Source organism: Ambystoma mexicanum, chromosome 5p (genome assembly GCF_040938575.1).
Source record: "Ambystoma mexicanum isolate Mex_15411 chromosome 5p, UKY_AmexF1_1, whole genome shotgun sequence".
Taxonomy (NCBI): domain Eukaryota; kingdom Metazoa; phylum Chordata; class Amphibia; order Caudata; family Ambystomatidae; genus Ambystoma; species Ambystoma mexicanum.
Genome location: NC_090930.1, coordinates 467,061,479 through 467,083,472, shown reverse-complemented (window position 1 = coordinate 467,083,472; position 21,994 = coordinate 467,061,479). Strand labels below are relative to the sequence as shown.

The 21,994-nt window shown below is 47.8% G+C and overlaps 1 protein-coding gene across 3 annotated transcripts in view; it reads left to right on the top strand.

Annotated features, from left to right (window-relative positions):
• Positions 1-420: 420 nt before the first annotated feature.
• Positions 421-21,994, top strand: part of LOC138481024 (UAP56-interacting factor-like) — an 802,147-nt gene continuing 780,573 nt past the window's right edge. For 2 of the 3 annotated variants that reach the window (XR_011274186.1, XM_069612876.1), the window contains exon 1: positions 438-590. Coding sequence is in view for 2 of the 3 variants with exons in the window: in XM_069612876.1 (XP_069468977.1) it covers positions 521-590 (70 nt within the window). In the remaining variant the exon portion in view is untranslated. Of the gene's footprint in view, positions 591-21,994 lie in introns of all 3 variants that reach the window. The other variant, XM_069612875.1, reaches the window with a different exon arrangement.

Here is a 21,994-nt window from a genome sequence, read left to right as displayed (position 1 = left end):
TGTGTGTACGAGACATCCTCTATTTACAACACGGCACCCTGCTTAAAAACACTATCCATTTCCACCTTCTCATTGAAGGTGGTAATGAGTAGAAAGGGGTGTCATTTCTGGAATACCTTGAGAAGCGATCAAAGAATGTCACTTTCTCCATTGCTATACTCCCAATTAGGTTGGACTTGCAGGAATACTGCCGCAGTGGTGACATTTACGACCAAACGGGCAGTATTGAGACAAAACGTCCACCCAACTGATAATGAGGCTCTTCAAATGATAAAGGATTTATAGGATTGAGATTGATACCAGAGTTCTAGCAGATGGTAGTTAGTTTTGCCAGTAAATAGGTTCAGTATGAGTGTAATACGCACCCGTAGTAGGCATGGGGGTCTGGAGGTGGGCTGCCTTGAATGTGTGCGCATGCGCATGCAGTCACAGCCTGTCAGAGCGGGTCCGGGTGGAGGAGAAGATCTGGACGTGCGTTGGGTAGACAGTTGAATAATTTCCATCCTGCACCGTGAGGGTAATGGAGATCAACGGCTCCGATCCGGTAGACGGGCAATTGAAGGCAGACACTGAGATCGACATGTCTCTAGGTACGTTGCGCTTAGAACTTCACTATCCTTCAAAAGTTAACTGTCTTCACAGGGGCGTGGGGGCGGGCTGCTGGCAGGTGCGTGTCTGCCGCCGCTTTTCGACTGACTGCGACTACCACGATTCCCGAGGGTGGCGGGAGTACGTAAGTAGTAGTTTTCTTTCTCTTAAACTTCATGATATATTGTAGCGGCGAGACCTCGCACTGGGATCGAAGGCAGCTATAAATAGAGGGCGCAGGGTGCCGGAGAGGCTGCGTCACCGGCGGGGGGAGGGAACCTCGTGCCGGCTGCTACAAAATCGAGTGCCGGTAGCCGCCCGCTCGCTGTCCCAAGGAGGGAGGGAGGGATGGAGGGAGACACAGATCTCTGTGGGCAGCCCACTGACGGGGTTCAGAACCCTATCTGCGGATCTTGTTTATGAATTGGAATTGTTTGAGTTAGCGCCGTGAGCCCATGTTACATTGAGGCACGAGGGGTAGGCACGATTGTCGGAGTGATGCCTATCATATAATACAGTGCTAGCCCAGCGGTTCTAGAAGAGCCGAACATTGTATCGCATTAAACTCCCTCATCAATTCCATAGCTTCTAAAACAGCGGAATTAAGAGTCATTTGTAGAACCACCACAATTTTGAGGGATACTGCAACGCAGAAGTACACACTACTCCAACTCAGCCTGTCCCGCCACTCTATAATAACCACTCCACCCTTCCCATATCCCACCCCTAAATCCCACAAACCTCTCATCACTCTTCACGATTCCACCGCAAACCACAATACTCCTCCTCCACCCCACACCAACCCAGGTACTTACACCGCCCCCACACCATACCACTCCCCCACATCACTCTACACTACCCAACAACCCCCTTACACACCATCCGACTATATACTGCCACGCTACTCCATCACATCAGTCTACACCCCGTATCCCATTCCAAACAATTCCACATCACACCACTCTCTTACACTCAATCAGACACAACTTCACCTCACATCCTTACTCTACACCACTACATCAATAGTCAACAACACCCTACTCCATTCAACCCCACAGCACGCCATTCTATGTTAAAACCCTCCACCCCACTTCACCTCACACCACTTCAGACTATTCCACATCATGCCACTTAACTCCACACCAGTGCACTCTGCAGTATTTCAACCCCACGTCTCCACCCCATTCTTCACCACTCCATCCAAAACCACACCACTGCGTACACACTGCTCCACATCACTCTATACCATACCAGTCCACACCACACCAACCTATATCATCCCAAGTCACTCCACCATCACTTAACACCACCCTATTCCATATCACAGCTCCCCACACCATAATACCCTACCCATACCTCTTCCTCATCATTCCTCACCATTCCACCCACCCCCTCCACAGTCTACTCCCCTCCACCCACACCATTCTACACCAATCCACACAACTTTGTACACACTGCTCTACCCTACACAACTCTGCCCCACTCCACACCTCCCTCATGACTGCACCCCAGCCAACACCACCACACTCCATTGCACTCTACGTCCCCAGTCCCCCTTCACTGCACACCACTCGCTACCATACCGCTCTACCACACCCCAGCAAATTCACACAGCTCTGCTCCACCCCATTCTACACAACTCCATCCCAACCTTTCTGCCCGTCTACACCAACAAACCCACCCCAGCTCCCTTCTCACTCACCCTACTCCCTTCAACACTAGCTCACCATTAAAATCACCAAGCTTACTCTAAAAGTTCCAAACATACCTGCAAGTTAGTGTTTCCAACACGTAACTTTACTTATACACATATACTTTTTACTAACGATCTACTATGTTTTTATTACTAATGTGATTTGTCTGCAAACACTAACTTTCAGCCAAGTCCAAGCATTTGCTGCATTCGTACCCATACATTGCATGCATCTCTGTCTGACTAGCGCAGCCCCTTTATTTTTCAAGATGTATTGGGACAGCTAAAATGTATTAGAAAAAATATCCAATGTTGAAGATTTAATCTCAAAACCCAATGAAATCTAAAGTTATTATATAGAATTGGATTATACAACATGAAAAACTACAGAAATGTATATAATTATAAACATATGAGACAACTCGATAATTTACCACATTACTTAACCATCTCTCCAGATGGAAGAATATGCACCACCTTTTTGAGAACAACCCTTCCACCCAGTTCTTCAATTCCCCCAGTCATGGAGGATCTCAGTTTTTCCCGCAGCGACGTAAACAGTTGCTGAAAATTGTAAGCCTCCCTTCCATCTCTCTTAGACAGTCTTTGAGGTCTTCTTTGCTAAAATCCATTTCACCAGCTTCCAGAGTATCCCTTTTCTTCCCCTCCGCAGTGCCCTTCTTATTGAGTCCTGAATTTGTTTCTCCACTTTCTTTCCAACACTTCTCAAACTACCCCTCCTGTTCAACCCGAGGTTGCCCCCTTTTATCCAGGGTAACTTTTATCTTTAGTTTTTGGAATCAGGATTTATTCAGATGTCCACTCACGCTCACTGTATTTATAATGTGTGTCTCTGGTGGTACCCACAAGTGCTATTGAGTAAACAAATATATCACATCCTTGCGTTGCTTAAACTTCCAACATCTGTTCCCATTTGCATTACGATTGTCTCGCTGCCTGCAGTATTAGTCTTTGTCCTGATCCTTTCCTCTACACCTCCACCTCAGTGCCTTGGGCAGCTATCCTGCCAATACATCCAACAGCAGCTTCCCAGTCTCTACGCAGCATCACCCCCTTTCCGCGCTCAGCTCGCGGGCCTCCGAGCCCTGCCCCTCCTCTTCCAGGCTCTGTGCAGCTACCCAATCTTCGATAGGAGCAATCCACTCCTAACACAGCCTTGCTCATTCAACCACTGGGGCAGCACCGTCCTCCAGATCCCCTCTTACCGTCAGAGGGATGTACCTCCACTGTCCCCAACACTCTCTCCCGATGAGCGCCCGTTAATTTCAAACAGGGGCCCTCTCTTCTCCCTCTGACCACGGTATCTCCCCTTCAGATACTGACACCACCGTAGTCGGGCACTCCGTATAGCCACATCTACACAGTCAAAGCCATTTACTTTGATTCACAGCTGGTGATTCCTTCGGTCCCACGTAGAACTAGGGGCTTTACTTCTTGTTTGCTGCTGACTCTCTCAGCACAACCCCGTGCTTCTCAATAGGAATCGCGTACATTCGGGAAATGATTTACTTCCTCACTCTAATAAAAAAGGCACTTCGGGACGCCTCTCACCTCCTTCTCCTCCTGCTGCAATTGTCCAGTTTGTCTTCCGGGTGTAAACTCCAATTATGCTCACGATCACCGGCTTGATCAAGCACCCCCCCTTGGTGTCGATAAAGCAGGGAAGCCCGCTCCAGGTCGCTGTCCCTCACCTCCCAGCGATCACGCGTCAGGACTGCCTCTTCTTATTGCCATATTCCACTTGTCCCTGCGTTCTGTCCCGACACTCTGCTGCCGTTACAGTCGGACTCTCCACCATCAGCATCCGCATCCAAGGGTGACGCCCTTTTCCCCCTCAGTTGGCGAGATCCTCACAACACTTAGAGGGAGATGGTGGCAACTTCCACTCGATGTCCTCTATTGTGCACACGACCTCCGGCGTTTCTCCCTGATGCCCAGCCCAACTCCAAACAATGAAGGTGGGCTTTCTTTCTTTTTGGCCCGGTGCAGAGCCAAGGACCTCACGTCCCTACTCACCAGCGGCCATCTTGGAATTGTCTTGCACTTATTTTGATCAATGTCTTATAAATAAAGGTGTTGTGACATCTCACATGCAGTTGGCGACTTACAACTGTGAATTTAACCCACGTAAACAATATTGAGATATATATTGTATAACGCCATTCTGCCCAAAGATGGGAGACTTTTGGTCCATGTCGCCCAGCCCTATGACCTAGCATTGTTGGGGAGTCTAGATAGTGGGACGTTGTCAAGCAGGTAATGAATACTTGCTTCACCGCTGGGTATGCCACTTCGGTATAGGGCTACGTAAACATTTTTAAATACCAGGTTGGGGCCATATGAGTTAATTCGTAGTACGTACCTCTGTAATGCCAAGTAACAGTGTGTTATTGCATATCGACCATCCGGGTCTGAGTGTGAACCTAATAGTGTAAACTTACAGATTTGTGTATCAAAGTAAGGACCCCTCTGGACTGTGATGGAATAATTTGTGTAGCATCTGTTAAGCCCCCGCGCCTTGGCAAAACCCGAACATACCACTCCCACTGCATGTGTCTCTTGTAGAATGAGGACATTTGCTTTGTGTCTATTTACATAGGCTGTCATCCCCCTAGATTTAGAGTAGGTGCCAAGTCCACAGACATTCCAACACAGTATCCGAATGCCTGTCATTTTCCTGGGTCCCGGAGTGGAAATGGTCAGGACATATCTGCAACCCGTAATGATCCATAGGTTGTGAAATAGTTCCCGATCATGTTTCGTGTCTGCCAAGGCAACTTTTTTACAATAACTTTCCCCAAATATAATGCCTACCCCTTCCTCATCTCCCTCCCAACTAGGGTGATTTCTACCCTCCCAAACCCCAACATTAACCCCCTCGCTGACATGGCAAACTTCAATGGGGGGGTTCACCACCTTTGCCTTGCTGCTGCTTTCCTCCGTTGCCAACAGCCACCACCACCCTTCAGGAAACAAAGAATTAGTTGAAAAATGGTTGCCTCGGCAGTACCCCGCCCAATTGACTCGCTAAACTACCATAAACAAAGTCAAAGTTTCGGTTACCCAAACATGTCCCTGCCTTCCGCTCAGTATCTTCTTTGGCTGCTGGTTGGGCGATACTCGCCTTTGGATTTCTCATGGAGTGAGGATATTACTGTGGGAGCTTTGGGCAGCCTACCGAGGGAGTGGCACATTGGCCTTCATGAAGGATGCTGCTTTTTCTGTCTTGGATCCGCCTAGCTGGGAACAACATTGGGTATGATATCGCTGTTTCTCCAAGCAGCTTTTTGACCCTCATGAAAGACTGTCGTTCTGCCTGGATAGCTGTGGAGAAATTCGGGTACATGTGGATAATGACGGATTCAAAATCCAGCGGGCCCTGCTCTCTTGCCAGCAGCAGGATAGTGTCACGGTCTCTATAATTAAATAGTTGTGCAATGACTGTTCTCGTAGGTGCCCCAGGCTTCGGTTTTGTTGTTAGTGACCTTTGTGACCGTTCTACCAGGAATGTGTCAGAGAGTTTCAGGTTTCCCAGCAATTCTTTAAGTAGGGTCTCATTGGGCTTTGCCCAAATTTATCCAGTAAACCCACAATGTGTATATTATTCCACCTAGAACGGGATTCTAGGTCATGCACTTTTGTAGGGCTTGCCTCCAGTCTTTAGACATCGTGGTTTTTAAGCGTCTGCAGATCATCTTCAGTTGTACTAATTCGAGCTTCTGTTTCCGTACCTTTCGCATTCATTTGCTCAATGTTAATATTTAGAGTTTTGGTGTTATATGTTATGCCTTCTAGTTTATCATTTACGGATGCAAATCCTGATAGCATATTTTCCAGTGTTCGCCTGATGTCTGGAGGATCTGTCTCTCTTGGTGTCAATGTTAAGTGTAGCTCTGGGTCAGACTCTGTCTGGGGTTTGCTGGTTTGACGCGTGAACACCTCCATGGTGGTTTGATTTTTGGAGCCACCCGCTCCGTTTGTCATGGCGGCCTCCTAGTATGTAGGCATGCGGCCATTATATTCACCTCAGGCATGATATAGGGTTCCAAGCAGCTCCTCTCTCCAGCGTGTCACAATCTTAGAAGGACTGGTAAGGTACACAGCATACTTAAGGTCTTCCTGGGGGATCTGGCTATGTGCCCTCAGGATAGGGGTGCATCAATCAGCAGTGTTCCGTTCCAGGCTGCTATTTGTGCCCATGAGTGTAAGACCTCACTGTACTGTGCTGCAGCTCTCAAATCTGGCACCTCTATATAAGTAAAGTAGCATGGCCCAGATTCTGTCCTTAGTTGTGCTCTAGGCTCCTCCCAGTCTACCGCACTCCTCGGTACACCAAATCTGGCATCTTTAAAAAAACAAAATCTTTTTAAATACAGGGTACACAGTCATTAATAAAAGAAAAAGAAACCGGGGTGCGCTGTTGGACGCCGACAAGTATGGCCGCCTGAGAGTGTAGCCGCGCTGTAATATCAAATCCTTCCTATTCATCCTGCAGAACGATACCATTTGGGCGAGCAAGCTGCCCGGAATCCGAAAGCTGAAGCCTTGAGGTGCCTGGGGCTATATTTGGGTCCCTGAACTGCCAACGGTTCCGGAGATATCCGTCATCTGCTGAGCGGAATAACGGTCCATGGGAGTGAAAACACAGGCCGCGCTGCCCATCCCCCACCCGTGGCTCAGCTACATCCAGCCGCCTCATCAGGGCCGCGGTGGGAGATCAGCAGCAGACGCTACCTCTGTCTGACCGCAACACAGAGTTGACCTTGGTGGACAGCTGCAAGGGGAGTCCGGCGGCGAGCCCATCGGTACCGACGAAGACCTCCGGCAGGGACATTAAGTTCTGACATACCTCTCTGCACACTGATATAATACGGGCCCCCCTCCCCGGCGCGCACCGTGTGCGCTGTTTGCGAGCGGTGAGGCGACCTGGGTCGAGGGGAGCCCCGCAGTCACAACTCTCTCCCTGAAAGGTAAATTCGGCGTGCTATACACATCAGTTATTGGTTGGGGGAAGAAAAGACCGGGCCGAGCCCCGTAATCGTGACCGCTGCAGTCACACTCATCAAGAGGCTGCCAAAGGCTGTCAAGCCTTGGTGTGAGTGTTTTTTCAATCGTTTTTGGTGAGCACTGTGTGCTAATCTGGTGGGTGTGTCTAGTGTTTTTATGGCCTTTGACCCTGTTTTTCAGTGCTGGCCTGCATAGAGAGGGTGCAGTGTGTGGGTTGTAGTCCTTTGTTTGTGTCTGGCCTTTTCCCAGTCCCACCCTCCCCTCTTGCAATTGGTTGGAAAAGTCAGGTGTGTTTGTGCCTTGGCTCAAGCAGCCATTTTCCACTTGCCTTGTGGACTGCCATGAGGAAGGATGTGGCAAGAAAACCAGTTTGAAAGCAGCTTTAGGGGCTGGTTAATGCTGAATGAGTAGTTTCACAATGATTGTAATCCGTTTTTGGCCTGCTTTATGTGGTGTGAGTGTTTTTTCAATTGTTTTTGGTGATTACTGTGTGCTAATCTGGTGGGTTTGTCTAGTGTTTTTGTGGCCTTTGACCCTGTTTTTCAGTGCTGGCCTGCATAGAGAGGGTGCAGTGTGTGGGTTGTAGTCCTTTGTTTGTGTCTGGCCTTTTCCCAGTCCCACCCTCCCCTCTTGCAATTGGTTGGGAAAGTTAGGTGTGTTTGTTCCATGGCTCAAGCAGCCATTTTCCACTTGCTTTGTGGACTGCCATGAGGAAGGATGTGGCAAGGAAACCAGTTCGGAAGCACCTTTAGGGGCTGGTTGATGCTGAGTGAGTTGTTACACAATGATTGTAATCCGTTTTTGGCCTGCTTTATTTACTCTATTGGAGTGGTGTGAGTGTTTTTTCAATCGTTTCTGGTGATTACTGTGTGCTAATCTGGTGGGTTTGTCTAGTGTTTTTGTGGCCTTTGACCCTGTTTTTCTGTGCTGGCCTGCATCCAGAGGGTGCTGTCTGTGGGCTGTAGTCCTTTGTTTGTGTCTGGCCTTTTCCCAGTCCCACCCTCCCCTCTTGCAATAAGTCAGGTGTGTTTGTGCCTTGGCTCCAATAGCCATTTTCCACTTGCTTTGTGGACTTCCATGAGGAAGGATGTGGCAAGGAAACCAGTTTGGAAGCAGCTTTAGGGGCTGGTTGATGCTCAGTGAGTAGTTTCACAATGATTGTAATCCGTGTTTGCCCTGCTTTATGTACTCTATTGGACTGGTGTGAGTGTTTTTTCCAATAGTTTTTGGTGATTACTGTGTGCTAATCTGGTGGGTTTGTCTAGTGTTTTTGTGGCAGTTGGCACTGTTTTTCTGTGCTGGCCTGCGGCCAGAGGTTGCAGTCTGTGGGTTGTAGTCCTTTGTTTGTGTCTGGCCTTTTCTCAGTCCCACCCTCCCCTCTTGCAATTGGTTGGAAAAGTCAGGTGTGTTTGTGCCTTGGCTCAAGAAGCCTTTTTCCTCTTGCTTTGTGGACTGCCATGAGGAAGGATGTGGCAAGGAACCCAGTTTGGAAGCAGCTTTAGGGGCTTGTTGATGCTAAGTGAGTAGTTTCACAATGATTGTAATCCGTTTTTGGCCTGCTTTATGCACTCTATTGTAGTGGTGTGAGTGTTTTTTCAATCATTTTTGATTGTGAATGATAGCAATACCACGCTTAGTTAGAATTGCGAACATTAGCCTGCGCCGGACCCAAGATTATGCATATTGGCAATGCCGCACTCAGAATTGTGAACATTAGCCTGCACCAGACCATGACAGAATTGTGAAGGTTAGCCTGAGTCGCTTCTAGATTGAAATACAAATGTTGGCATGTCCCACACTTGAGTGGAGCTGTGAACATTAGCCTGATTTGCAGCTGGATAGAAATGTAAATGTTAAGATGCCCCACACGTGTATCACTGTTTACCCTGCTTTCCTGTTCCCCATGCTGTTGCTATATATTTGTATCCCCCCTCCTTTTGCTGTAAGCCCAGCCCCCTGTCTCTGTGTCCGTGTGTTGCTCTGTTCCCTGCCATCCTGTTCACGTGCCTGCTCTCACGAGCTTTAAAGATAACCATCATATCACTACGCTTACTCTCTACTATACACCATCATTCAACTAGAACACCGCTATACCCCTGATTAATTCGGCCAGCTGTTCACATACGAATACGACCCCATGAACACCTCATCACCCTAATAGAACGTAGCTAGCCGAGCACATTCCGGCCTAGTTGCTCTCACATACGTCCTTTCAGGCCCAGCGCAGCCAGAGCCCAGTCTGGGTGTCCACCCACCAGACTGCACACATCCAACTGATATCTTCAGCACCACACCTAACGCTAGGATGCAGCTACCATCCGGCAATTACATCAGCTGCACACATATCTGGTGCACCCTACGACACTATCTCTCTACTGACCAGAACTACGGTTCCCGAGGGCGTTCAACCTACAAGCGCTTTGAGGTCATACCAATGATATATATAGAGCACTATATAAATGCCAAATAACATAACATAACTTCCCCCAAACTGTCCATATCGCATGGAATATGATCACTTCTGCTATTTGCCGAGCCAGGTGACGGTTGACCTTTCTGAATATCTAACCCACAACTTAAACCCAGTCACCGAATGGTTTGCTAATGATGCCTGGCACTGGGCATTGCTTCCATTGACCTTACTGGGCAGGGCGGCCTGTTTCACAATGCTTGCACTGCCACGCTTTTTATACGTCCTACAACATGCCCCTCTGCGAATCCCCGACCTGGAGTTCCATAAAATAGAGGGTATTCTCGGGGGTCTCCTCTGGGGAGGGGGACATCCACGAATCTCCCATCAAACATTACAACTTTCTATCTGGGAGGGTGGGATAGGATTACCACATCTTCAATCGTACTATTGGGCTAAAGCCTTCTCGGGTGAAGTGACAGGAGTAAGGCTTTCGATCTTGCCCACTGGGCCTTTTTGGCACCCACCTGACATTGTCATAGGCATTCCTATTTGGGATGAACCCTGCCAGATCTGGATCTATCAATCCTGGCAGCGACCTCTCTAACCTCCTAGCCAAAATGCCCATAAATAATTTTGCATCACCATTGATCAGCGAGATGGGTTGATCTTTGGAACACAGCTGAGCATCCTTTCCCTGTTTGGGTATAATAGTGAACTGGGATTCTTCCATTGGGGATATTAGCTGTACTATTTCCCTAATGTGATTAAAGAGCCCCTCAAGTTTAGGAATCAATGCTGATGCAAATGTCTTATAGGAGCCTGCCATAAACTCGTTGATTCCGGGTGGCTTCAACCTTTAATGGCCTCTCCAATTTCCTCTCAGAAGATTGGGAGCTCCATTAGGTCCGGTTGTACCTTTAGTCTCCTCAGGGGGCACCTTGTCTACATAGACTGATTACCGATCTAATTGGTGGGGCTCAGCTGAGTAGAGTGCCTTTGAACAATCCCCTCTTCTCCTCCTTCCCCACCATAGACCCATCCTTCTTCCTAAGAAACTGTATGGACGTTTTCTGTGTTTGCTCCTTAAGCTGCTAGGCCAACTTATTGCCTTTTTGCAAAAAAGTGATGTTTCGCTCTCAAGAGTGGCTTCAGCCCTTGCAATAGTCGGTGTGTCGAGCTGCCACCTTGCCAGTGCCAACTTCTTATATGTTCACGTGCAGCCTGACGTCTTATGCTCCTTTTCCAGTTTTACCACCTCCTTCCTGAGTTCGCCCTCAACTTAAAATCGTATTTTGCGATTTTTGCCCAGCTAGCTCCAGAAATGTGCCCCTGACCACTGTCTCCAACTCGCACAATGTGCCTCACAATGTGTCCCCTGGCTTGTTCTCCCTAAAGAAATCATCCATTGTCTCTATCTCTACCCTGTACAGGGGATCTCTAATTATATTGTCCTCTGCCTTCAATCCTGTACCCCCCTTCTATCATTACGCATCACCAACCACAATGGGGCGTGATTGGATAACAATATAACCCCTATCTCTGCCTCCTCCACTTGCTCCCATAACTCCTGTGTACACAAAATGTGGTCGATCTACAAATCCAACCTATGCAAATGGGAGTGGAATCGCCATCATTGGGGTGCCTCGTCCCCCACACCACAGGTCTACCAGTCCCAGTCTAGCTATTTTCCTGCACAGTTTGGCTGACATGGCCCCCCGCCCCTGCCCACTTCTTCCCAGCGGACCTATCCATGCCCCCTTTAAATACAAGATTGAAATCGCCAGCCAGTATTGGCTCCCCCTGCCCTCTTTCCAAGAGCCCTTGACATTCCATTAGGCTTCCTGCCCCTGGTTAGGCCTGTAAAGTGCCATAATTGTGACATCTGCCCCTGAGCTTCCCCACCATAATGAATCTCTCCCACCCCCTTTTACTCTTTAGCTGAAACCATCCTAAACTGGGAATTCCTTTTTTTTAATCAAGATAGACCCCCCCAATCGCTTCCAGGTAATAATGGCATGCACCTGCACTGAACAATTCCTGATCCCCATCCTATGTAAATCCCTACTTTTCCGGTGTGTTTCCTGCAATAAGATCACTTCTGGCTTTTGAGAGTACACCTCACTCATTAGTGTGCCCCTCCTTGTAGGGGAGTTAAGTCCCATCACATTAAGTGACCAAACTTTAGATGTGTCTAATCCTGTCGGGGCTGTTCATCAGTTTCTGCACTTTCTTAAACCCCCCCACCACCCCCTCATCCCTATCCCTTCCCCAACATTATTGCAGTCTCTGCCCCTGACCCTTATCAATGCAGGATCGGACAAAACTACCACCTCTCCTCTGCACCAACCACAATTATTTAAGGGTCTGCCACCTTCCCGTTGCCTCATTGTGCCTCAGGCGCACCGCTCCTTGGCGAGCTCCCTCATCTGCACCTGGCAGCGAGAAGAGTGCTTGCAGGGGCCTAGACTTCCTGCCACCCCGGTCTCTTCTACTGCGGTCCTCCTTTCACACGTCTGGGTTTCTACCGCCTCCTCACTCCACTGCAGCTCCAAAGTTCCGCGCCATCTTCCATTTGGAAGCTCCTTCACTCCGCTGACCTCTTCTGCTCTGTCGCGACCTCTGCTGCCTACAACTCGCACCTCCTCAGGGGTGATCCCACTGGCCTTCTTTCCTCTGTCTTTTGGGGGCCCAATATTCTTCCCCTAAGAGGGGGATTTCTCAAAATACATACTGTGATCAGTGGAACCACACCCTACAAGATGAATACTTTTGTATTTTGCATTCAGCGATACCCCCTTAGTTTGCTTCATTATGCACAACCAGGCCTCTTCTGAGATCTCAGTTCCTAGATCATTTTCTCATATTAGTTTGGTAACTGCCCTATTCTGTGCAGTCGCGGACCTCACTTTGCCATATATCTGAGACACCAAGTGACCCCTCCCCTTGGGTGTAATCATGTCATGTAAGATTTAAAAGATGGGTGGTTGCTGCTGGAAGGAAGGACATTTCTCCCTGAAATCATTCCTGAAATGGAAATACATAAACCCATCTAATGGTGAAGTTTCATCTTTTCCTTTGAACGCTTCCGATGATAAAGTCCCTCCTTGTAGTAATCACCCGGTGTGCCAATGGCAAGTTTAGTTACTAAGTGTAAGACTTTTTCACGTGTAATCCCCATCCCACTGACATATATGGCCAGAATTGGAGAATATAATGATTCAACTCCCATAGCATCCACCATCTTCTTCAAAGCCGCGCAGGTACAAAAGACATTTACCACCTTCGGTTTATGCTTAATGCGCTCTATTATCGCTGTGCCAAGTAGAGCGGGGGTCACTAGAGCTCTTTCAATCTGAACATGTGGTTGAGAGAGACATGTTTCATACCAAAAGGAATGGACATGGGCCTGAGCCGCTCAGTATTACTTTTCAAAATCCGGGAGTTGCAGACCTCATTTTGTGTTTGTTTGTGACACAATATTCCACTACACTCTGGGTTGCATCCCAGCCCAGAGAAATTCCAAGACTTCCAAGAAGTTGTGTAAAAATTACATTGGAAGATGGAATGGGATGTTCAAAAACAGATGAAGTAATTTCAGTAGGATGACAATCTTTATCACTGCGATGTTACCCATTAAAGGACAGCGGGAGACCCTGCCATCTCTGCACCTTATCCTGGAGTGCATCCACAGCTGTACTGTAGTTTTCCAGGAATGGCACCTCCGGATTTTGAACTTCAATGCCCAGGTATCTGGCATTTCCAACTCTCACTTAAACCGAAAGACATCAACGAAAACCTTTGTATGTGAAGTTAGTGGGACAATCATTGATTTACTATGATTAATTCTCAGGCCTGAGAACTGCTTGCACTGTCTCATTACTTAAATTATCACTTTGAGTGAGTATAATTGAATCCCTCTATGTAGGTGTAGGTCTTGCAGTAGGGCCACTAAAGGCTCTGTGGCTAGAGCAAACAGCGGGGATAGAGGGTATCCTTGCCTTGTCCCTCTACCCATTGACAGGGGATCTGACGCCGTGGCATTCTCAGCTATCTTCGCAGTAAGTTAGTTGTATAAGAGCCACCATGGAAATCTTGAACCCAGCCCCATTTGCCGGTCAATTAAGAAGAGATACCGCCATTCGACTGAGTCGAATGCCTTCTCAGCATCTAACAGGACGGACACTGCTGGAACGTCCTGATTGAGTATATCGAAGTCCAAAGAATCTGCATCAATACTGCATGTGGTATTTCTTCCGGGAACAAATCCTGATTCGTCCGCTATGACCAGGCTCTGTATATATGGGAAGAAGCCTATTTTCTAGCAATTTAGCATAGATCTTATTATCAACGTTATTCAGTGATATTGGTCAGTACGATGCACACTACTCTGGTGGTTTCCCTTTCTTATGTAGCAAGGTTATCGTAGCCTCCCTGTAATTTGGGGGAAATGCACTTTGCCCTCCAGATTCTGCATACATCTGAAGAGGGTGTGGTGCTTAGATGTTTGCATATGTTTTTATAAACCATCTAGGCCAAGATTTTCTCAAGTTATGTCCCGTTGATGGCTTCACTTTGATCCTGGGTCATCCAAAATAGTTCTATCTCTTTCAGGTATTGTTGTGTACTTGCCTCAGAGTGTGATTTCCCTTCGTGCCGTACAGGACGCAATACAATTCTCGAAAACCTCTGGTATGTCTGAGGTCTCATATTTATACTCCCCATCCTGGTTTTTAATGAAGTCTCGGATGTCAGCATCCTTGACAATAGTGCTCCCGGCTTTTGGCCTTCCCCATATTGCCTTCTAAGATGTACCGTGGGGCGTATGTGTTAAGAGTGACCCTGACATCTTCAATGTGACCAGTAACCATCAATGCCTACCCTCTTTCCGAACCTCCTCAGTCAAAACCCAATAGAGCTGTGACTACGTATTGCATGTGGAGTAAGGAGTAGTACCTATGACATCCCCATTGTGAGGCCCATCTGCTTTCCGTGGACTTTATCGGATGCGTCTCTGGCTATATTCTAGCTCATCCAGAGATGCCACTTAAGAAATGAAGGAGAAAGTCGGGGATTGTCATGTACATCGTCCCCATGACTTTTCCTGGTCTTGGCCCTGTGGGCTGCAATTCTGAATGATCCAGGGGCATCAGTCGGGGTGAAAAACAGAACCATCCCATCATATTCTACCCATAGTTTAGTGTTGGGGAGAATTCTCTGTTTAGGCTGAATTTCCTAACCTAGTGAGTCCCCCAGCAGCTTTGCTGGATTTCTGGAGTTTGTTTTTTCCATCCTGCCAAGAGTGAGACTCTTTTTCTCCCACTCTTGGACGGGAATGTGGGTAATTCCTTTGAATGTCAATGTGTTCTATGGGCTATGGGGTCTTTTACTCCATAGGGTCTCATATGTTTTGCTATGTGTGTTACACCGCACCCTCTGTGCCGTAACACAGGGGCGTCCTAGCAGACCTCCATCATAGACTCCATACCCGGGGACTGACTACTGTCTCCCCGGGCATGTAAAGTCACCATTGGCTTTACTAGACCTAAATTTACTAACAGAACTAGTACAAACCATCCTATTGTGGACATACTAGTAGGGGTAATTCGATTACTCCTAGGTCTGTTATTCGAGGGGGCACTGTCCCGTCCCCCCTCGTCGAGTTTTGGCTGGTGGCAGTGGAAACTACTTGTTATGTTCGACCCCGAATATAACCCTATGGGATTCTTCCCATTGTTGGAGATTGATAATGTTTCTCGTTAATCTCTAACATACCTCCGGTCTACTGATGTTATTTTCTGCCAGAACTCGGCTTTTTAAAATGGCGTTCGTGTTCGTCGCTGTGACTCCTAAACCAAAGGTTGAGCCCTTTGTTCCACTTTTGGCAGGCTTCTGTACAGAGACCCTCCAAAGTGGTGCCATTCTGTCTGGGTTACCACAGGGGTGTGGGAGGGGGTTTAGGCACCCTGGACCGAGTTGCCTTGCCAACTCCGGTCGCACTCTGGTGTGATTGGCCCAAGTGGTGAGCCTCCCCGCTCACCACTTAGCGTGTTTTGAGTGACAGCTAGGCTGAATGAATGGGGCTTTTCTGCATAAAAGCAGGGCTTTTGGGACTGGATCTTCAGAAGTCGCCACAGGACCTAAGAATCCGACGAGGGTAAAGCTGAGCCGACCTGCAACGACGACACCTCCGGTGGAGCCCTGCTGAACCGACTCGCCACTTCCCGACGACAGAGGAGATCTCCCTGCCGGAGAGTCTCTTACCGTGACTGGTGGGAACAACCAGTCCCCTTTGCTTTTTCTTCGCCTCAGGACGCAGTGGTCGAATTGCCCGTGCAGAGCACCTCGGCAACCGGAAAGCCACTACCCCTGTACCGCGACCAAAAGGTGGTGCCTTGTGACGGAGCACTCCGCGACTGGTCTCTTCCCTGGTGGTGCAACGATCTTCAACTTTCCTTCGACGACGAGATCATCTCTTCTCTTGGCAAAGACCGGACGTGCATCCACCACCAGGAACAACTGCCCCCGCCGGAGCTGTCTCTCCACAATCAAGGTACTGTGTCCGCCTGGCTTCCCTTGTTGCCGGCTAGAGTGAGGTGTCTTAATCTTCGCCTCTCCATAGGGTCATCTCCAAGCTTTCTCTAGCGTGTTGTTCTGAACTGGTCCAATCTGCCGATAACAATTTGCTTCAAAGACTCGAACGCATTTCCACTAAGATACTTTTTGGGACATATCGCCTCGCCTCTTTCCGAGTGGGCCTGGCCTCTGAACTTTATGATCTACCGTGGTTCTTGTCTTCTTGCCTTGCATTTGTCCGTTAAGTATTGGAACCGTGTTGATTTCGTAACCTGCTTATTTTTCTCTCCCGTCCTAACGAATACTAGAGTGCCATCTAGGTTGAAGCATACGCCTCTGTCTGCAAATAAGTGATGCTGGTAAAACCTAGACTTGTCGAAGTATTAGGGGGATTGATCTTTTTCTTCGTAGAGTAATTGTAAATGAAGTGTTTGCCGTAATAGTGCCAGAGTGTTTTCTATAGATGTGTCGTTATAAATAAATACCTTTTATATCTTTACACTAGGGGTGTCACAGTATTAGTTTTATGACGGTACGATAACTTTCTTGCCAAATGACGGTATATCCTGGTTATCGCGGTATAGCAGGTGGAGTTAACTAATCTTAACAAATATTTTCTAAAAGGTCATAAATTGACAGATTTATCATCACAAACAAAACCAGGCACCCAGGGCCAGAATTGGGCTTTTCAACATACTTTCCACTGAAATGCCTTGCTTCCACCAAACACACGTGTGGAGAGGGGGTGTGGTCCTGCTGCAACTGGCAAAGCAAATTGAATAGCTTTTCTTAAGTGGTCATTTAGGCTTTTTGCTCCCCCACTGGCTACTGGTGAAGATGAACATGTTGCCATCTTGATAACCTGCATGCCACAGATCAATGGAGGCTGATGGTAGCATACGCTTGTGCACATACACACGCACTCTCTCTTTACGTTACAGCCTTTAGTAAAGGGCCAAAAGGTGTTCAGTAATCACGGACATGTTACCCTTTGGTATGGCAGCAGGGAATACCGACAGATCAGTGAATTTCGCAGTGTGACTTATTATATGTAAATTCAATGATAGAACCAGGGAAATCCCCCGTTGCCATATGTTTAGAGAACATTATCCATTATAAATATATAAACCCCAAAACTGCCACCCCAAAGTAAACCCTTTTCCTTCTTGGCACTGTATCTATTCTTCCTATTGCTAACATATTGATTTTGTGTCAAGCATGTGTTGTTTATGGAATAGCATTAAAAACTGCTCTAACTGAAACTACTTGGCAGACGGCACATCCAACAGTGCAAGACCAAGGCCCTCATTACAAGTCAGGCGGTGGACCATGGTGCTATTAGCACCATGGTCCATGCCGGATTCCGCCATGGTGGATGACGGAATTACCGCCCCATTCCAAGGTGAGTGGGGCGGTAATTCCCCATTCACCATTTGCCCTTCCCCATTCCCATTTTTGCCCCATAGGGCATAATGGGGATGGGGAAGGCGCTAATTACGGCACCGTAAATTACGGTGCCGTAATTAGCACCAAGGTCGCTTAGCGCCTTGGACTTTAACGCCTGCAAAAAGCAGGCGTTAAAGTGTGAATCAGGCGTTAAGGGTTAACGGCGCCGACGGCGCCGTTAAACCCTTAACGCCTGACTTGTAATGAGGGCCCAAGACTGCGCAGCACTTGCTTACTGCAGCCTTTCCAAATCGGATTGAAAAGCACACTTAACGGTATGAACGGTATAACGGTATAAACAATGTGATGGTTATTATTGTTCAATTAAGTGGTTCACGGTAGTATTAACGGTATACCGTTATACTGTTACATCCCTACTTTACACTGAAGCCTTGTTGCGTGTTTGCTTGTCTTACGGTGTAGAATTGCCCTATTTTGTATACTCCACATACTGCCTAACTCTTCTTGAGGGAAGTCTGACTGCTCAGCCACAGCTACCAAGTAAATCTGTGTGGTACAGACTGCTACCAAGTGGGTTTACTGCCAAACACCTGTAGTCCTAAATCTTTTGCAGTGGTCCCAGAGGGAACTGCACAGGTTTCCGCCACATTTAGCGACATATAACATAGAGTATTGGATGTTTTTGTCCCAAAGCATATGCTTCACACCTGCAAAGGTTCATCCTGTAAGCCTGCACAGCTGCAGAAAAGTCTGAGAAAATTATGAAGGCGGCCTCCATCGTCGCTATGTTTGTAATACAGGTATGACAGTCTCAGAATTGCATCTCAGGCCCGATAGTCAATCTAGCAATTATGGGTTGAGGCGGAGCGCCTAGTATGAGCGCCTGGTATGAGTCTAAACTGTCGAGACCTTGTGCGCCTGTTCTACAACAAACAACTGGGAGAGCTCACTCTGGGAGAATATAGTTTTACAGATTTTCTCAACAAACTCTTCCATCCATCCATCCTGGTACCTGTGTTTCTCGTATCCCCACCACGCATATAATATTCTGCCGCGCCTGCCCGCCCTGCTGTGTCTTCATTTTTTGCTCTTGCCATCTTGGCAGCCGCCGCCAGTGCTTTCATCTTTGCACGTGTTGTTCCCGAGGTGTGAGATCCGATTCTCTGCCTCATCAATCTTGGCCCCATGCTTATCAAGGCACAGCTGAAGGTCAATTTTGGTATCAAGCTTACCGATAACACGTTTTAAGATGGAGCATAATGTCATTCACGCCCATCTCGTAGTCTTCTGATGCATCCATCGATTCTCTGGCTCCCTCCTGATGCAGGAAAGCACTGCTGGGTTCTTCGGCCGTTTCGCATTTCCCCCACCCCCGTTTTGAATTAGTGTTTACTGTGATGAATCCAGTGGAGTCATCATGGATTCCCCGGCGATGACCTCCTCCCATGTGGTTCTAATTTCCTTCATGTAGAAATCTTCCAAATGGAATCATTGCGAAGGATTCTCCAAGTACTATGCATCAGGGACCATCAATAAACTTCAATTCCCATAACCACTGAAGTACTGAGATGAGGAGGATACAGGAATTGATGCAGAGCAGCAGGAGCTTCAAGCTCAGTGAGATTGTAAGTTGTTTAGTGCAAGCACCTGTACGTGGGACCTTTTTAAAAATGGTAACCAAACTATGAAAGAGGGCTCAGAAAACACGTGGCATCTCCATTGAAGGCATGCGGAAGCTGGAGGCACAAGCCGGTGTGGTGGAGCAAAGAGGCTTGCCAGCAGAGAAGGAAAGTAACATGGTGCGAGTAGGGTTCCTGGACATCCGGCAGAAACAACGTTATCCTTACCGGGACCTGAAGGGAAGCAGGAGTGCAGAAGCGGAGCCGCAGGAGAAGCCGGAGAGACGTCCAAGCCACTCAGGGTGGGAAGCAAGCGACAAAGGTACGCTGCGTAAGCAAGACTGCAGACGTTCCACAGAGCCGACGAGTCAGCCTGAGTAGAGTGGTCACCTTGGGGCGTTTTGGCGTCTGCGCCAAAGACAATTTGAACATTATGAAGTTACGGAAAGTGAAACAAGAAGATTGCGAATCGAAAGGACAGAGTGCCAACCCAAACCCCCAATGACAAATGAGTGCATGAAAAGCAGATGTGGGGAGGCTTAAAAGAACAGTTAAACAAGTAGATAAACCAAGTTGAGAAGGGTTTTTGTTGCTTCGATGTAAAGAGGAACTATAATATGAAGTCCTGGCAAACATACACCAGGCAGTTGGAAGTGCATAAAGATTACTGGCAGAGGAGTATACCCTTCAAATTGAAAACCTAAATACGAAGTGTCAAACAAAGGCAGTATTTGTTGAACAAAGAGTGAACTTTTTTAAAAGAAGAACTTGCAAGGCTAACAGTTTTTTACTAGGGCTAACCAGCCTTTTACCTAACAAGATTGTTGTGGGCCAAGAAAAAGACAAAGAAACTGTTGGACCAAGAGACATTTGTGATACCAGTGAAGAATCCAGGGGAAGGGAATCACCCTCTGCAACGAAGGTCTTTTTCATCTTGCACAACATTTACGTTGGAGCCATTCTATTTTTTAGAACACTTTTGCAAATACTTGGTTAAAGACATTTCCCTTCTCACATTAATATTTTGTTTGTAGTGTGAGGGTCAGGATGTAACGTTTGTACACAAAGACGGCTTTTAATTTCAGACATCCTGACCGATCCTTTATCTTGATTTAGGTAGGGAAACTCCTCTTGGAGCAGGGTCAGAGAGGCATTTTTCCAACACGTTTAAGGTCTTTAACCAAAAACATGACAACTTTGTGTCCGGCTTACATTTCTGACCCCTGACATTAAGTTGGCTTTTATTCCCTTTGCCCATGTTGAAGCCGTACCACCGGTGGAGACATGGATGCCAGCCACCAGAACAAAGGTGCAGTGTTGGAAGTCAACACTCTGTGGGCTGAGTCTCACCTGCAGCCGCGTGATCTTGGGGGCCTGGCTAGTCTGTTACAATTCGGTGCATTTTGTGGCTGCAGGTCAGATTTCAGAGGCACAGCATAGAAGGCATCACCCCCACCCTTGTCTGCCTATTCCAGCTAGCCCTCCTAAACCACGTTTCTCTAGTGGTGCCCGCCTGATGTGCCTTCTGTTCATGCAGAGCCGACTGGTCACTCCGGTATGCCTTTAACTGTTACGCTTCAGCCACTTATCAGGCTTCATTTGTGCCAGGCGGGGGCTCCCCCTTGCCATCTCCAACTCGGCACCCGCTGTCTGAGACACGTGGGCTGGATGCCGCACCCGTCCGACACTGCCGGCCTGCATTCTCAAGAGTTTAACCTCTGTTCTGTTAAGGAACAGAGGCTAAGGACCTCCTGCAGGTCGTACAGTCCACAGCTTCTTTCCTCCTGATGCCGCCTGTCTCATACACGTGCCGCCCCTCTGGAACCGTGACCCGATACCAGATGCTGACTTGCCCGCTGCTACACCCCTTACGGTTTCCGCTTTTCACCTGCTTGATTCGGGAAAGTCTCGCTGCGCTCCGTCTGCTCCTCGGCTGCACCTCAGTTAGGCAAGTCCACCCTGACCAAGGTGGGCCATCTCCCTCACCCCACCAGACTTCAGCACAGGCTGCGGCCTCCTGGCCCAGAAAGCCCAGAAGCATGCCGATTAGACCACTCCATCTGGTTCCCCGGGACCAAAATCTCAGGGTTGCGGTGTGACCATTTCAGGGTTGGACAGGATCTACTTGGGGGGTCGTTACGCCTGTTGTCTGCAGGATATATACAGGATAACACAGCTGGTGAGCTGAGCTCACTCATGAGCCACTGTACTGTATTGTGCTCTCAATCTTGCCCCTTCTCTTAATCTATTAACTTGGAATATATGTTAGGTTAAATACTCTAAAAAGGCCAAGAAAACTATTTTGTACATGAAGCACCACAGAATCAAAATTGCATTTATACAAGAAACCCATCTAACTAAAGCAGGGGAGTCAAAGTATGCAAAAGGATGGAGACCATAGCGGCTTCTCCTCGCTCTTCATACTCCTGGGGAGTGGCAGTGCTGATGCACTTTAATGTAAGATTTCAATTGAAGGGAATCATCGCGCTTAAAGAGGGTACAAAATTAATAGTTATAGGTGAAATTAAAGGGTTTTGGGTCACTTTAATAAATTGCTATGCCCGAATGATGACACTCTGTAGTACTACAACTGGATGATGAACTGATTGGTGAAAGTAATATCCGCCACAATATTATTGGGAGGAGATCTTAACCAGGTATTTGACATGCACA